Source organism: Brassica oleracea, chromosome C3, assembly GCF_000695525.1.
Source record: "Brassica oleracea var. oleracea cultivar TO1000 chromosome C3, BOL, whole genome shotgun sequence".
In the NCBI taxonomy this organism is placed as follows: Eukaryota; Viridiplantae; Streptophyta; class Magnoliopsida; order Brassicales; family Brassicaceae; genus Brassica; species Brassica oleracea.
The window spans coordinates 3,029,566-3,047,331 of record NC_027750.1 but is presented as its reverse complement, the minus strand read 5'-3'; the positions used below and the strand labels follow the sequence as shown (position 1 = coordinate 3,047,331).

At 32.9% G+C, this 17,766-nt stretch overlaps 2 protein-coding genes across 3 annotated transcripts; one reads left to right on the top strand and one right to left on the bottom strand.

Annotated features, from left to right (window-relative positions):
- Nucleotides 1-282: 282 nt before the first annotated feature.
- Nucleotides 283-2,320, top strand: LOC106332860 (inactive leucine-rich repeat receptor-like protein kinase CORYNE). 2 transcript variants are annotated; one of them, XM_013771355.1, is made up of 2 exons: nt 283-1,557; nt 1,793-2,092. In XM_013771355.1, the coding sequence occupies exons 1-2, from the start codon at nt 683-685 to the stop codon at nt 1,950-1,952; spliced, it is 1,035 nt and encodes a 344-aa protein (XP_013626809.1). In that variant the 5' UTR covers nt 283-682; the 3' UTR covers nt 1,953-2,092. The 2 variants fall into 2 exon arrangements, with proteins under 2 accessions (XP_013626809.1, XP_013626808.1); XM_013771354.1 differs by having other exon boundaries at nt 287-1,557; nt 1,785-2,320.
- Nucleotides 2,321-3,183: 863 nt separating this feature from the next.
- LOC106332645 lies at nt 3,184-11,456 on the bottom strand. Its single transcript, XM_013771125.1, has 4 exons — nt 10,302-11,456; nt 10,064-10,114; nt 9,837-9,909; nt 3,184-3,661 (listed from the first exon to the last, which is right to left on the bottom strand). The coding sequence occupies exons 1-4, from the start codon at nt 11,123-11,125 to the stop codon at nt 3,476-3,478; spliced, it is 1,134 nt and encodes a 377-aa protein (XP_013626579.1). The 5' UTR covers nt 11,126-11,456; the 3' UTR covers nt 3,184-3,475.
- Between the last annotated feature and the right edge of the window lie 6,310 nt (nt 11,457-17,766).

Genomic DNA, 17,766 nt, shown 5'->3' with positions numbered 1-17,766 from the left:
ACAGAGACGTCGGTCCCAAGTTATATATTTTAATTGTGTTCAAATCTGAAAACAAGACTTCGCACTTGATCACTATTGAATAAAAGCACTACTACACATAAAAGCTTTTGAATATTATATGGAAGGAGAAAGCAAATTATACTCAGACAGAGACGAAGGGAATTAACTACCTTTTGTGTAATAATCTCACACGCTAAGACAAAGTGCGCACATCCCCGAGCCTCCTTCACATCCAACGGTTCTCATCTCACGTAGCTTATCTAAACCAACTGTTGAACTCTCCTTTTTGGCAAAAAACCCCTCTTCTCGGAACTCGATGTCTTGCTTTCGGTCACTCATGAAAGCAACGAGAGCTGCCTTTTATTCGCATACGTGGCGGTGGGACCCGTACTTACCCTGACCTCTTGACATAAATGGGGTCCCACACTTGTAAGGCGGGAACGCAATTTTTCTCTTTTTTTTGGCTGTTAATAGTTTTGGTCATGAGATAAGAGTCACAGACAGATACTGTGCTTTGGAAAGAGAGTCTAGAGAGAGAGTGTCTGAGTGTGCGTTTGTTTGGTTGCTGGATTAGTGAGCTGAAACAGTTTTGGTTAGTTTTGTTTGTTACATCTTTTCAACCATAGATGTGCTAGAAACAAACCTTATTGGGGCTTTTCAGATCTGGCTCTTGAGCGCAGCAATGGAGCAAAGAAGAAGAAGCAACACTATCTATCTCCTCCTCTTATTCTTCTTCTTAGTCTTCACTTCAAGAACAAACACAAGCGCAAGTTGTCGGCGGAGAACAGTGAAACACTTATCCACAACTCCACCTTCATCTACACCACTCCAGTCCAGTATCACTTCCAAGGTTATGGTATTCAGCATCGCTTCAGGGATCTTAATCGGGTTGGTCTCTGCCTTAGTCTTAGCTTTCTTGGTCCGTTGCATCGTCAAATACATGCAACAAACGCCAATTCTCAAAGGTCCTGTAGTTTTTTCCCCTGAGCTTACACCCAAGTCTCTTTATGGAGCCCTTGGTAATGGTATTCAGTTGCTTGGCTCAGGCCCTAACGGTAAATACCACAAAGTTGTACTTGATAATGGTCTAGTGGTTGCAGTTAAGAGACTATGCTCACCAGAAGCAAGTGGTAGTAGTACTAGTCGCAACTCAGTTAAGAGAAGGTTGCAGAAGGAACTTGAGCTTCTTGCTATCTTAAGGCACATGAACCTTATGAGTCTAAGAGCTTATGTTCTTGAATCCAATGAGTTCTCTCTCGTCTATGATTACATGCCGAATGGTAGTCTTGAGGATGTGATGACTAAGGTTAGGGCTAAAGAGCTAGAGCTAGGATGGGAAGTTAGGCTAAGAGTTGCTGTTGGAATTGTTCAAGGGCTTCAGTATCTACATTTCAGCTGTGATCATCAAGTTCTTCATTATAACTTGAAACCTACAAATGTGATGCTGGACTCTGAGTTTGAGCCGAGGCTTGCTGATTGCGGATTGGCCAAGATCATGGCTGCTTCACACACAGGAGTGTCTTGCTACTCTGCTCCTGAGTCTTCACAAAGTAACAGGTGCTTGCCTTTGAGTTCACTCCTAGTTCTTCTCCTTTACTAACACGCAGGGCAGGTCCCTAAATTTTGGAGGCCGTAGTAATGTTTTTATTAATTTTTTATATATAAAAATTTGAAAGCTTATGTTTATGTAATTTTATTTAAAATTTTGAAATTATAGGTCAATGTTTCACTTGACTATGCCTATGACCAGCCGTGCTAATATGGTATGTATATCTTTTTGACAGATATACAGACAAAAGCGACATATTCAGCTTTGGGATGATCTTGGGTCTTCTTTTAACCGGAAGAGACCCGACACAACCTTTTTGTGTAGATGGTGCAAGTGGAGGCAGCTTAGGACAGTGGCTGAAGCATTTGCAGCAGTCTGGGGAAGCACGAGAAGCATTAGATAAGAGTATTCTTGGAGAGGAAGTGGAAGAAGATGAGATGTTAATGGCATTACGAATCACCATCATCTGCCTTTCTGACTTTCCAGCAGACCGGCCTTCGAGTGATGAGCTTGTCCACATGCTTACACAACTTCACAGCTTTTAGCCTAATGCATGGTTTTCTACTATCTACATGTTACTAAACGCTTGAGAAGTTAATTGGTGTGTTGCAGATTGTTCCTAAGCTTGATACACACAGCTGGTAAAAGGCACAGAATCAGAGCAGTGCTTGGACTAAAATGTAGTTAATCAAAATATGTGGCCATATTGGATATTGGTCCATTTATGGTTTTGGTTAGCATAGAGCATTAAAGCTTCCCAGAGGGCCTGAAATTTATAACTAGCCAGTTTGATACCTGTTTGGGCCGATGATAACTCTGAATAAGGCCCATATTTTCAGGCAAAACGTTGAACAACTAAACACACACAAAAGCAGCGACAATAAGAATTATTTTTGGGTTCACCCCCTAAGTTAATAAGATTTTGTTATTTCATATTCAATATCTTTTAAAAAAAGAAACAAAATATTGCCAAATTATATTATCTTTTTAAAATTAAAAGGTAAAAAGATAAAAAATAGTAGTAATTACAAAAAAAATATTTTTAACGTCGTCAGCAAAACATTAAACCCTAAACTCTAATCTCTAAACCCTAAATCCTAAACCTTTAGGTAAACCCTAAACTCTAGGATAAATCTTAAACTCTAAATCAAAATCACTAAACTCTAAATCAAAATCACTAAACACTAAAACACTCAAGGTTTAGAATTTAGGGTTTAGAGTTTTAGGGTTTAATGTTTTTATTTAGAGTTGATGTTTCGGGGTTTAGGGTTTAGAGTTGATGATTTAGGATTTAGAGTTGATGTTTTAAGTTTAGATTAGTTAACCATATGTTTTTTCGTCAAAATTAATCAAGGGATTAGAATTTAGGGTTTAGTGTTTTGCTGCTATTTTTTTTTTACTTTTTAAAAAAAAAACATAATATAACTTGATAATATTTTGTTTCATTTTTTAAAAGATATCAAATTTGAAATAATAAAATTTTATTGGCTGGTGAACCTAGATGTTCACCTCCAAGAATAACTCCAACAATAATGTCAAAAAGAAGTCAGCTTTTTTTTTTCAAACACTTGTTTTTCAAAAAGAAGTCAGCTATGGGCTAACAATAGAACGATAGCATGAAAATATTGTATATAAATACGAATACATTTTTTCCATGCGTTAATGTTACTCACAACCCCAGAAGATACAACAATAAAAACACCAACCGGGACATGCATACTCCTAAAGAATTAGATAACTCTTTCATTCCACAAATCTCACCACTGATATAAATAATCGAAGCAGTCGCCGAAAAAAATGAAGAGAGGGGAAAAACAGTTGAAGAAGGTGGGATGTTGAGTTGAAAGAAAGGGTGGGCAGTTATTTCTCTTGAGAATAATAAGGTGTTATAATAAAATAGAGAATAAGTATTATAGAAACATATAATTAAGAAAGAGTACTCCTACCATAATGGAGGACCATGAGATGATCAGAGGTAGATGAATTTGGAAGCAAAGTAAGGTTTTGTGAAATAGTAGAAGAACTTTCTCTGCTTCCTCTCCATATTGTATCTCTCACGTGTTGTAGTGTCAACACTTGCTCCAGTTCTTGCCCTCTGCATCTTATCTCTACCTGCTCTCCATTTTACAAAATAAATGTCCTATTAGTCGTATGAATAATCATAGTATTATTATCACAATCAAAATTAAATACGTGATTAGTGATACCCGCAAAAACATTGAACAAAGCTACTGTTTTTAGGTATATAGTATTAGTGTATAAGTATATGGTGGGCATGTGAACGTGTGATAAAATAGAGTAAATATTGGGTTTAATGAGATCATTACTTCGTAGGGGTGACGGATAGAGTGATGGAAAATGCCAAGTGTCAAGGTGGCTACGCAATGCTGTAATTATGTCATCTATACTTTACTTCAAAGAGATTCCTCATTTTCTAACGCAAATTGCTTTTCAAACAATAGCAACACCAACAATGACTCCACCACTTATTTGAAATAAGTTCAAGAAAATATGCAACACATACACACAATATAAGTAATTAACTTGATAATAGTTTTGAAATTCGAATGGCACCCACGATGTCCAAAATCTTAATCATTTCGTTGCCCACCCTTTTTCTTCTACCCGTAATGTATTTTCAGTGACTTTCCAAATAGACTTTAATGTTATGCCGTAATGTCCAGTATTCAACTCATGGTTAAAAGTATTTTTGGTCAAAATCTAGAGCTGAGAGTTTCAAGTTATTAATCTAATGTACACAAAGCAAATCAATCATTAAATCTAAGTTTTCTCGTTGGATCCAGAATATGTTTTCCACCGTGCCAAATCATCCTAACTCATTCTCTAGTAATATATATCTATATAGCTTTCTTTTTATAATATTTTGGTACATGTGAAATGAAAAAATCTAGATTCCAAAAAGGAAAAAGTAGTTGCAGAATAGATTGATGTTATAGTATAAAAGGATATTGTGCCGAGAAAATATAAACTAACCCATGAAAACTTTACCATCATCTCGTGCACGTCTTCTCCTTACGTTTTGATGACTAAGGTTTACGATCCACAAATCATATTAAGTCACAAACTTTGTGTTTATTTTTCTTAGTGTGAATTTATATATATAATAATAATTTCATTATAATTACCATATTCTTTGTTTAGTATTATACAACAACTAGCATATGAAAGTGGTGTTCTGTGCACAAAAAAAAAGTGGTGTTATCTCACATATCAACATCTTAATATTTATATTTTGTTATTAAAGGACCTACATGCATAAATAATAACGTAATTTTAAATTGAATATAAAATAGGGACCATGAAAGTCGTAGTCGGATATGCATATATATTTAAATGTTTTGCATGCATCGCATCACTAACTTAAAGGAGATCATGTTCATGGCTTCTTATCTGCCCTTTAGTGTTTCTTTTTTAAATGCAATTTCTTTCAGCAACAATGATTCTGTTGTTGAGGGCGACTTCATGTATTACTTTTTACCGACGTAAAATATGTATTTATCATCAATATATGCCTATATATAAGTTGCATGCCAACTTGCAGCTTAAAAACATTTACTAGCGTACGAATATACCTTGGCCTCTATATATTTAACAACGTATGGTACCAAGATTTTGGACGTTCGAATTGACTTTTTCGAGACGTGCTTTATATTTTATGATGCATATTAAGTTTCTTGAAGGAAATTAAAGTGCTTAGTTGTAAAAATATTAATAAATTTAACGGAATTGATTATATCACTATACAAAGATGATATGTTCAGTCAAAAAAAACAACAGAAAGATGATGTGCTTTTTAAAAATATATATAAAAAGGGAGAATGTGGCTATAAAATGTTAGTACAAATGGAAGTGATGTGAGAAAAACATGATTTTTGTGAGGTGTAAAACCAATCGGGAAAATTGTGTAATTTTCAAAATAGTTAACTAGTCGTGAGAAAGTGAATAGTTTACTGATCCTATCCTAGGCCGAGAGATCTTGGACTACATACGACGAAGGTCAGCGTTATAAGTTTTTTCACACTTAAAGATAGATTATCATAAATTTATGGTTGACCTATTAATTAGTAATACATTCATTCAAGAACATAAAGTACTGTAAAAACATTTCTACGGTATGCTGACAAATATATAAATTTTGTAAGTAGTTTTCCCACAAAATGCAAATTCTCAATAAGCATGGAGTGATGCATTCATGGACCAAACATCAGCCTACGAAAATTTAGAGGTTCATTACATCCAGCTCTTAGTTTACAAGTACCCGGATCAATACCAATGAATTGAAGAAGAAAATATAGTGGAGAATTTAATTAAACAAAGTCTTGCTGATAAAGACACATGTTGATTCGAAACAAAAGGAAAACATCTAACATTTAGATAGGCTGCAGTGGATGGATGATAAGGAAATAATTAAGAAAGTGCAGCACTTAAAGAGGATATGAATATGATTGATATGGAAAAGGCTTTTCAAGCACCAAATTCATTAGGGGTTTTGTAAAGAAATGGTCCTACACGAGACACTAATTAGCTAAACCAAGGCGAGAGAAATATACTGTTGGTGTTGATGAGCCACTTCTAACATAAGCATGACGGTTTACTGTATGTGGTAGAACGAACAAATGCGTTTAATCTGTGAAAATATTTTTAAGTCATATTTATAGGCATCTCCTGCTATACCATTTTAGAATAATAAACAAAAAAAGGAAAGAAATAAAACATTTTATAATAATAAGTGACCATCAAAAGCTTTTTCGTTTTGGGATGTTTTCTATATCAAAGGTAGAAGAGTAGAACCATAGTCTATATACAAAATATATAAATAAATAAATAACGTAACCAGCATTCTAAGTTTCTAACCCAAGAAAGTGTTATACTCCCTTCGTTTTAAAATAGATGATGTTTTGGAGAGTTTAAAATATTTTAAAACACTTGATGTTTTGATATTTTTACATTAATTTTAGTTTTATAGAAAACTGTGTCACCAATGATGTTTTATACTTGTTTTTATAATTGGCTGAATTAGTTTTACTTTATATTTTTAATGTTACTTTTTAAGAAAAAATATATGTTTTAATTCTTGTGTATTCATTTAAAACATCAAGTATTTTGAAACAGATAGAGTATTAACTAAAAGCTCGTCATGAAAATAAATAAGATCTATATTTTTTAGGACATTTTTATATTTGTAGTGAATTACGATTAATTTTTTTTATAAAATAACAAGTGGGAATAAATATTCAAGTTATTTTATTATTCAGAAAAGGAGAGAAACATGGGGTAATTAATATTTTTACCAAACATAAGGAATTGTCTATTTATTTATTTTATGGAATGAAGGATGAGTAGTTGACAAAAAAAAATCACGGGGCCAAAAGGAAATTTGAAATTTCTGAAATACTTTTTGCTTTTAAAGCTTTTTGTTCTCTTACGTCTAAAAAGTCAAAGGAAACTTAAAAAGAGGGAGAGAGACAAAAATGGAAGACAATGCCTCCACGAAGTCAGATTATGGCTGGCTAATCATTACATTCATGGAGTATTTATTATGCACTCTTGATACCTATGCCCTACTCAAATCGGAGTATTATACACACATTCACATCATTATATTATTTTTATATTTATATAAATATATACACGCGCGCACACATATATGAAATGCATATAATTGCAACTTTGATTAATGATCATCTTGTTGTCCCAAAAGAAATTAATGATCATCCAAAAAGGAATAAACCATGATGACCGTGTGGACGTAACCCTATTTCCGGGTTAAAAATATTCAAATCAATCCCTAAATAAATTTCAAATAAAAAGTCTTTAGATCTATATCTGAACTGATATGATGCCTGATGTTTCCCTTTTGCATTTATTCATATACGCACTAATATGATATTTTATGGTTAAATTACAATTATATGTGCCGTATGAGCTAATTTTATAAACTGTAAAATTAATATAAAATATTTGTAAAATATTGTAACTCAAAACTGATTTCTATGCTATCAATTCCTTTTGGATAGTTCAGGAGAAACGGACAATAAATAAACACATCTTGTCAATGAAAATTTTATTATTGATCAAGATATGGACATGTCACACATCGTAACTAATGCGAATTAGAAAACAAAGATATGCATACCCCCATCTCATACTTCTTTTTTGTTTGAGAATTAAAAATTTCATACTTCATGGCGTAGCTTAATGCAATAAACAGATAAAATTTTGTGATTTGAGTAGATGTTAAATATTGAGTTGACGTAAATATTATATATTATAGTTTAATTTATCAGGTTTAGATTAATTAAGTTTAATAGACCTCTAAGCTTCTAAATAATGTTGCAGGAAAACATGCTTACACCAACGTGGCGTATATTCTAAACAATCGAAGATCATTATCTCAATTGAATCTGTTTTCTTCTCCTTTTCAAGGATTTTGTTTTATGTAAATGGGTATATACACTGTATATATTTCTAAGTAATTTATATGCATTGTTATATATATATGCATGGATCAAATCAGCGCAAATTCTTTAAGAAGATATACACACGTATTAGCCGTATAGGGTTGGGTTTTATTTATGTTTATTTAAAAGTCTCATGCAATTTCGGACGGCGTAAACCATTTAACAAAAAAAAAAATTTCGGACGGCGTCCAAAAGACTCATCTGTCTGTGGCTTTCAATATGTTTGGAAATATAAGGAGGAAATGGAAAAAAATACGAGAAAGAGAGAAAGGGCTCACGTATTAAAATCAATATTTCATCGTCTGCTAATTATTTAAGCACACAATTAATGACGTTTTCAAGCACATTATAGTTACTGAATTATTGAATGATCCCTTAGCCTAGAAAAGAAGTTCAAGTTTTGCGTGTGTAATTATTCTTTGGCAATAGAAATTGTAATTATTAATTCAGGAATCATAAAAGTTATAGCGTATTATGAGAAATCGAGCGCATAAATGCACATATATCAATGATTAAAATTTGCACGAGAAGCATCGTACGTAACTTTAGGGATAGAAATCTATTTTCACCAAAAAATAAACGGAACGCCACCCTTTGTTTCACGAATTCGACTCGTAAGATTTTAATAAGTCTGTATATGATAAGAACTTACTTTATTGTATTCATCATTTGAGATAATAACTAGCTCTAGAAGAAGCGTGCGATATAGCTATAGTAAAAGTTTTATGTAATATATATATGTCATGTTCTTGTAATTATAGGATGGTATGTTGTATGCATATCTACATCTGGTTTTCATGAACTGGTCTTTCTAACGAGTCATAATCAGTATCTTTCCAAACTGGTTAAAAATACTAGCAAGAGCATTTCCAACCCAAACCAAGCTAGCTATGGAGATTATTATTTTGGTTTATATATATCCGAAAACAATAAACTGATGATTTATACATATGAAAGTTTTGTAGATGTGATTTATCCCTACAGTATCCTATATTATAAGGAAACAGTGTTTTGAAAATGTTTCACAATTGGTTCTAGAAAAGGTATATGTATAGGAAACGGATGAGCCAAATTTTTCTTTCCAACTATATACCGAAAACACGTTTTGTTTTTGGAAGTTCGGGTTTCTAGTTTCCAAAGTATGCTGTTTTAAAATGTACTCAAAACATTTTAAAGCGCAAGCACAAAATATTTTTATAAAGGAATCGGTTTCCTAAATTAAACTATTATTTGTGTATAAATTAGTAGGTTGGTGCACTTGACTTCATGACGATTAAGTTGATCACACTAGGCACTAACTCGTGGCCCGACCGTTAATCAATTACCCCTAAACTATAAAAAGGAGCAAGTAAGACAAACTCAAAAAGGTTGAAAATCAATTTATGGATAATAAGCATATAAAACAAAGAAATAACAAAACGGCTTATACCTAGCAACGACATCTACTTGTGACCTAATTAACATGGAGACACTTTTGAGGCAATCTAGTTCCAATGTTATTGTCATGTTCCTCAGTACACCAACCCCCATGAATGTACCCTCTCCACGATTTCTTCTTTTCTTTTACTATATGTTTTATGTTTTGTCGTACTATTATCATATCATCTTTATGCTTTATAAAGTAATTATGTAACATAAATTTCCTTTATCAAAAAAGTAATTATGTAACGTTTTAGATTTTTTTTTCTTTTTGAAAACAACTTAGACGATTGTAGTTACGGCAAGCAATGTGTTCATAGAATCTAGAACACTAGAGTTAAAGAAATACTAGAAATTAAAGAGTTGATGAGATTAATAAAAAATACCTGGGATTCGTGCTCTAATCGCAACTTATTCACCAAATATTTTTTCAATAGTCGAACAGTCATATTCCCGTCCCTACGCAATCCAAGAACACCAAAATTAATCAGCCATATATAAAGTTTAGATAAAACTCACGTCCTTTTATCTGTCATTCTTGTATACTAATTTACCTAGCTGGTTAGCCAAGAAATAATGAGTGCTAGAATTTTAATAATTAACGAGTACTTACTTGATTCGCAAGTAGCTCTTGGGGATCTGAGGCAAGAATGGTTCTCTTGTCCTAAAACGTTTATCCAAAGATAAAACCAAGAACTTAAAATATAAAAATATAGAATCTTGTGAACACCTTATGATTACAACCAAAAAGAAATAATCTAAAAAATCCAATCTAGTAAACTTTGGTTGTGTGATCAAGAAATTATGGACCTTACATAACAGTGTCTAGGAAGTGAACATTTAGCACTTACTGGTTTTGAGAAGCTTGAAGGAGGAACCAAACGCCGGAATGGGGTCGTCTAGAAGGATCAATGACTCGAAAACTTGAGCTTGGACCAGCCAACGCATCCGGATTATTATTATTATTCCCTATTAACTGCTGCTGAAAATTGGAGCGGCCAAAGTAGGGTCTTAGCAACGGCATCAAAGAAGCAGATGATGATGATGGTTGCACTAGGTTTTGTGGGACAACAGGCGTTTTAAAGGCAGCCGCCCAAGAACCAATCATCTCCTGATCAGGCCTGGTAGGGAACATCAATGGATTAATCATCATCCCTCTTGGCTGATGCTGATGATGTAAGAGAGATGACATTGATGTAAGACCAACTCCTTCTTCTCTATTTGAACCGCCAGAGAAAAGATTAAGCTCTAGAAAAGAGTCTCTCCTATCCGCTGGATCGGTTTGATGTTGTTGCACATGGTCAATATTCAGTTTAACATCATCCTCGTGGCCAGTGCTTAACCGGAGCCACCCTTCTTGTCTCATCTCATGATCTTCCGCTTCATTGTTGATGGTATTATTCTTGTTGTTGTCGTCGTCTTCCTTGGAGCTTAACCTAGAAGTTGTACTCCTCGGCTCTTCTTGATCGGCCATGAAACTACGATCTCTCCTACAAACTTGGTGATGTTTATCTTTTACTTGATGATCAGATCCTAAGCGAATGTCTTCGTTGTCGTCGTCCTCAGAGACGGCAAAGAAGTGATGAGCCCTTTGTAATAACCTCATAAAAGCGAAACTACTAGAAAACCCACATGAAAGAAGAAGCGTTGTGGAGGATTCAGCATCAGGAACCATGGCAGAATCTGATGACCGGAATAGCCAAAGACAGCAGGAGATGAGGGAGACGAAGCGTTTCTGATGATCTCAACATGAGGGGAGAAGGAGGAGAGAAGAATAAATTAGGGTTTCTTACTTGTTAGATGGAGACCAGAGATCAAGAAGTCAATGAATGGTCGGAGACCGAAGCAGCCATGAAGCTAGTTAGAGAGAGATAGATGGATAGAGTATATGCGCCTTAATAATAGGAGAGGATTAGAGGAGGAAGATAATAAAATTTTGCAAATCTCACTTTCTATCAATTCTCTTTGTTTGGAATCTTGTGGAAATTAAATTGCTGCAGAGAGAAAGAAAGAGAGAGAGAGAGAGGTCAATCCTGCAATTATATAGAGTTATGGACATTAATATGAAAAGCTTCTTATAACTTATAAGGTCAAAATCTCAGTATATATATTTTTATTTGAAGGCAATTTTTATTTTCAAAAAGAAAACATATATTTTGGTGTTATCTATACTATTATTTATGAAGTGATTTGCTTACTTGTCATATTTTCCATGATTTTAGTTAATTTTGATTATATGTCATTGTTTATTATTTATTTATCTTATTTTCCATAATTTTAGGAAATTTAATTATTTTTATGTTTTAATAATTTTAATTTTGTTTATTTGCCATGCTTTCCACAGTTTAAATTATATATTTCTTTTTCATATTCTTAATAATTTAATTGATAATTTGATTTATTTGTAATAAATAATTCTATGTGAGATTTTGCTTATTTGTCATATTTTTCATGATTTTATGTAATTTTGATTATTTATCATATTGATTATTTATCTTGTTTTCCATAATCTTAGGCAATTTAGTTATTTGTTATGTTTTGATAATTTTAATTTTGTTTGTTTTTTATGCTTTTCATATTTAAATTATTTATTTATTTGTCATATTCTTAATAATGATAAATTTATTTATTTGTCATAAATAATTTTAGGTGATAATTTAGTTTTGTTTACTTATCGTGTTCTCTATGATTTTAGGATATTTTTCTTATATTTTATTTTTTATTCTTTTTAAAAACTTCTTTGTCATATTTCATGATTTAGGTTGAATCATTATTTTTGATAAATATTTTTTAAATTATTAGTTTTAAAACGTTTTAGTAATTATTTAATAAATATTCACATTATATCCAGAGATAATTATTATTAACGAATATTATCAAATTTTAGCAATAATTTTATAGTTTTTCATCTTATGTTTACTTTAGTTATATAAAATTGTTTAATGTTTGTATTAATTATTTTTAAAGGATGTTTTTTTGTCATCATTTTTAAAGGATGTTTGCTTCTATTTTATATCATCAAATTATCTTACCAATCAGAAATATGAATCCAAAATACAATCTTTAGCCAATATTTTTTTTAACAAAACAGCTTTTATTAGACATATATAATTATTCATTTTTGTTTATAAAATTTTAGTTAAATATAAATTTGTTTTTAATCATTGTAGATTTTTTTAATAGGTGTCACTACGAACCCCGACAAAATAAAATTTATATAAAATACAATTAAATTTTTGATGAAGAGTGGATTGATTTCATAGGTTTTATAGATTTATTTTTATGTTAGTTTACAGTATCAATAAAGTTTTATTATATTATTATGATGATGATATTTTTATATGTGTAGTTTGGTGATAGAATAAATAAAAGATTTTGTAAATATCAAAATATTATATATGTTGTAGTAAATAAGGTAAATTATATCTTCTACTTAATTTAATATTTGAAATTAATTAGATAAATTAAATTTAAATTAAAAATTATATTAAAATTTGAATTACTTGGATATATATTAATCCGCACAAGTGTGCGGGTCATCATCTAGTTAATTATTATACACATACGTATTTTCTTTTTCTCTTCATCACATATACGTAGCGTTAAACAAACAAAAAACTGGAAGATAATTATCAGGATTCAAAGACTTGTAAACCTAAAAAGTGTGGACAAACTATGATTAAAATCTAATATAATGAATTGAACAATGCCTTCCATCCACACGACGAAACCTCAAATTACTAATCACCATAAATTTGTTAATATATATATATATATGTGCATCATATGGCATATGCTAACCTCTAATATTATCGTTTAATTTTTATCGGTCCAACCTAGCTGCATGGAGGACTTAATCCACAATAACATAATAAAATTAAATAAAACCAGCATATTACATACGTCATCAAGCCAACAAATTTTTGAGATATTTCGCACAGTTATTCAACGTATATAAGATATAAATACTACACGAGAAGAACCATAGTTGTATATACTCTAATGTATCTTGTCATTACAACTAGTATTCTTTTATCTAACACATCATGCGAGACACAGAATACAACTTATATCACGTATATGCAACAGATTACATATCTATGCTCATGCATTACTCGACAGCTACCATTTATATCTTCGAATTTCTTATATATATGTTATTGGCTGTCCCCCAAAAAATCTTATTATTAGGCCAAACTCTGTCTTATTCGTCGTACATGGTTCAGCAGATGCAAAACCATCTTTCTCAATGGCATATCATAACGTGTATATATATGTATATCTGTAAATTTTAAATCGCACTAATTCGCTAGTTCTATAATTATTTATGCAGATTAAAAATCAGAAAATAAACAAATTCTAGCTGAAATAATTAAGTTACTCTTATTCTATTTTATACAAAACAATATAACTCTTTTTGATTTTAGTTAAAATTCGGCATTTGTAATTCTTTTGTAAATGAAAGAAAAAAAACTGAAAATACTACACAAGTTATATAATGTTACAGCTTGAACATTCAAAATTAAATCCGTATATACCTGAACAGCTGAACTTGTAACTAAAAGATATAGCAATCACTGCTGTACTTTACGAATAGAAAAGGTGGCATGTATTATGTATAGTGACCATCTACATATATTCTAAATAGGGAAAAAAAATATTCAACGGGTTGACCGAGTCAAACTGTAAATAGCATATTACGTACGTTTGTTTTTATTTTTACTTACTTGTGTTGTCTTACTCTTTAAAATAGATTAAGAAGTTACCCTTTTAAACATGTGTTTTGGTAATTCTGGGGTTAAATAAAAGCTGGGATTTTCAGTAAAGCCAGAAAATGAGACGAGTGGAGTGCGAGGCATGATTGCATTAGACCTGTCAAATTTCAATTATTTAGATATGAAGTGTTTTAATAATCCCAAGAATGATGATTAATTATTCATAAATGAAAAAACTACGAATATTTAAGTCAGTGATTAAAAATACGAAAAATAAACGCCAAGGGGAATTCGGCATGCACCGAAAATGATGATGTTTTCGGTTAAAAGCTCATTTCCCCAGATCATACAGCAAAACATACAGACTTTGTGGTGCGTTGCAAGACATTGTTTCTCACCGGATTGTACTTCTAATAAGAACCATGTGCTCCCCAACAATTTAATGTGAGTACGTTTTCTATTTAATAAAATATGGAAACTAACCGTCTCTTCCACCTTGACAGTTAGAGCAGCCTTATCGCGGTCGCTTAAGGGGGTTTTTAAAGTTTTTAAGATGAAAAAAAAAAAGAAAATTATGTAATTACAGAAGGCACGTCTCTTAATTAAGCTCCACAAGAGCCGTGTCTTATGTCCACGTGTTAGACATTCCGCTCCCCGTTTCTTTCTCTTTCTCGACCGATTGATTTTGAGTCTCTTTCCCACACGCGACCGTCGACGAATCGAAGAGAGAGAGAGAGATGACGGACAATATCTTCGAAGGTCTACCTCCTCCGTCTTCTCAACAGCAAGAGCTTTCGAATTCTTCAAATCCAAACGAGTCGAAAGATGAAAGTCGCTCCCCAGCTCCGACTCTGGTTCTCAAGAGCTCCCTGAAGCGATCTAAACCAGCAGAATCTGCACCCAATGTCTCAGGTAAGATTAATTCAGTTTATGATATATTCTATCTGAATTCGATTCATTCTGTAACTTTATTGAACTTCTTATGCCATAAAGATTACGTCTTTGAACTTAAAAAACAAAACTTTGATGTTGTTTTGACTGATCTTACTAAACGCTCAAATCTCACAGCTCCTCCTGCTCTCAAGAGCGCACTTAAGCGTTCAAATCTACGCCTGAACCAGAACCTGAGGTAACATTTGTTTAAATGTATCATCTTTAGAATAAGAAAAAACCATTAAGTTATCTTCTTTAATGTTTGAGTTGCAGTTACCTCATTGCGATGCTCGAAGCTGCAATGTCATCCCAACCTTACTCTATGTGCTGTCCTGGGTGGGCTGCCATCGAAAACTCCTTGTATTGATCGCTTGGTTAGAGCAGGCTATCATACTTTGTTCTCAGCAGCTCAAGATGTCGCCGAGGTAAACATATTAGAAAACCTCATGCTTAAAGGTGTTGAACTAAATTGATCAACATGTTCATATCTTTGGTTCTTATGTAGTGCCTTGATAAAAGCCAGAAGAATCTGTTGTGATGCGATGTATTAATTCTCGGTTTCATTAACAGAGCTCTGTTGTGTGTTTTATATCTCAGTGTAATAAAGATTGTGCTTCAGTTCTGCAAAGAGAACTCCTTGAATCAAACGTTCCAGACACTACATAGAGTATGGATCTTATATCTTCTTTGCCTCACCAGACTTTGGTGATGTGCGAAGAGAGTTTGAGATTGGCTATTGAATCTCAGTCTGGTCATGTCTCTGTGTATGATCTGCAAGTGGAACAAGGCACAAAGTTTTGGAAACGTGTGCCTAAATTTGCTTTTATATTTTAATTCTGTAATCTGAATAGTATGAACTTGTTTAGGTACACTCCAGGCCAGTCTCCTCTTCCTTCAGAAACCTAATCAGCAGAGTTTTACAAAACAGCCTCATCGATGCTCTGTGGTGCAGGTTATGAGCACTATGAAGTCAGCAGTTACTCAAAAGACGGGTTCAAGTGCAAACACAAACCCTTCTATGCATTCGGTTTGGGTTCGGCGAGTTACGTTGGTGGGTTGAGGTTTTCAAGGCCAAGGAAGCTTAAGGAATACACAAACTACGTCGCCGACTTGGAGAACGGCGCAGCCAACTGGTGTGGAGACGGTAGTGTTGATCTCAAGGATGTTGCCACAGATGTTATAATGCTATCTTTCAGAACATCTAAAGGGCTTGAACTTAAAGGAGTTTGGAGGTAGTGAACTCGATCTGTAAAGTGTATGAGCCTTATGTGGAGAGTAGGCATATTGTTTGTTTGGATGAAGTGAGAAGAGAAGTGATGAGTGATGAATTCAAAAAGTTAGTTGGGAATGATGAAGTGAAGATTGAAGATCACGTGAGGTACCTTAGGAGATGGGACTCTGTTCTTTCTCAAGTGTCTCAGCTTAAGCTTCACAGGAATAAACTAGAAAACCTTTATGAACAGGTTTTTGCTTTCTCTTCTCTTTGTGGAATTTATATAAAGTGTTTACTATGGAGAAGACTATTGATTCAATCTCTGGTTGTTTGTTATAGTGATGGCTACTATGGAGAAGCCTATTGATTCAAGCCATGGTGATTCTGCCACTTCTTCAAATCAGGTACCACTTCTTCAAATCAGGTACATATAGACACATACAAACATATGTATGCAAAGTACGAATCTTTGAATGAATTAGACATGTCTATAAGAGGAATTGTGGTTCTTGAACTGAAAATATGAATTTTTTTTTGTTCTAATTGCATGATATGGCATCTTTGTTTTAATTTTAATAAAAATGTTTAATAATTTTTTTAAGAACCTTAATATAAGAAACTTGCAATGGAGGCATAAAATGATCAAGGTTTTTAACATAGTATCTTAACCAAATTTACTCTTTAAATACTATTAAAAAATAAATTAAGAGACCTTTAATGGTCTCTAGGATAATGATGCTCTTAACGTCTTTGAATGCTCCCATTCTCGCCGGTATGCATATTCCAGCATGCTATTTAGCCGTGACCATGTTACACCGTTAGACAATGTTACACCGTTAGACCATCATTAACCCTAGGGGTGCTTAATTTTTTTTATTTTTATTTTTGGTTTTTTCTCTGTTTAAAAAAAATTAAAAATTAAAAATTAAAAACGAACCAATCGCGGGTCGCCACGTGTCAATGGGACCCGCGAAACAGTTTAAGTGACGCCTAGTCAGGCGTTTTAAACACTCTGTTTTCTTGTTTTATGGTGGGTTCCACCAAGAAGCACTCAAGCGTGATGGTGATCTTATGTTCAACCATAACTCCTAAAATTTTGTTCTAAGACACACTTGGATGTCAACATTAATTAGTGCATGGTCCATAAAAAGTACTCCATACTCCATCAAAAGGACATACATCCATGCATATAGAGGGAGAGACTCAGCTTTTGGTGGAAAAGAGGAAGTGAAAAGGTCCAGAGGCGTGGCCTCTCTAGTGACTGCATGGGGCATGAAATGACTTAGCCTTTGAATCAAACCATAAAAAGTTTTTTTTTTCCATTAAGAAGTTTTATACCTTTTGTCTTTAGAAACAAATTTATGATGTCCAAGTTTTTTTAACTATAGAGGAAACCAAAAATGGAATTATGTAAATTCTTTGAGCTTAGGTGAGTACACCAACAATGGCTTTTTG

Coding starts and splice junctions, on each gene's coding strand:
- LOC106332645 (XM_013771125.1), bottom strand. CDS start 11,125: ATGGTTCCTGATGCTGAATCCTCCACAACGCTTCTTCTTTCATGTGGG. Junction 10,115..10,301: donor CTTCAAGCTTCTCAAAACCA/GTAAGTGCTAAA, acceptor TAAACGTTTTAG/GACAAGAGAACCATTCTTGC. Junction 9,910..10,063: donor AAGAGCTACTTGCGAATCAA/GTAAGTACTCGT, acceptor TGGATTGCGTAG/GGACGGGAATATGACTGTTC.
- LOC106332860 (XM_013771354.1), top strand. CDS start 683: ATGGAGCAAAGAAGAAGAAGCAACACTATCTATCTCCTCCTCTTATTC. Junction 1,558..1,784: donor GAGTCTTCACAAAGTAACAG/GTGCTTGCCTTT, acceptor TCTTTTTGACAG/ATATACAGACAAAAGCGACA.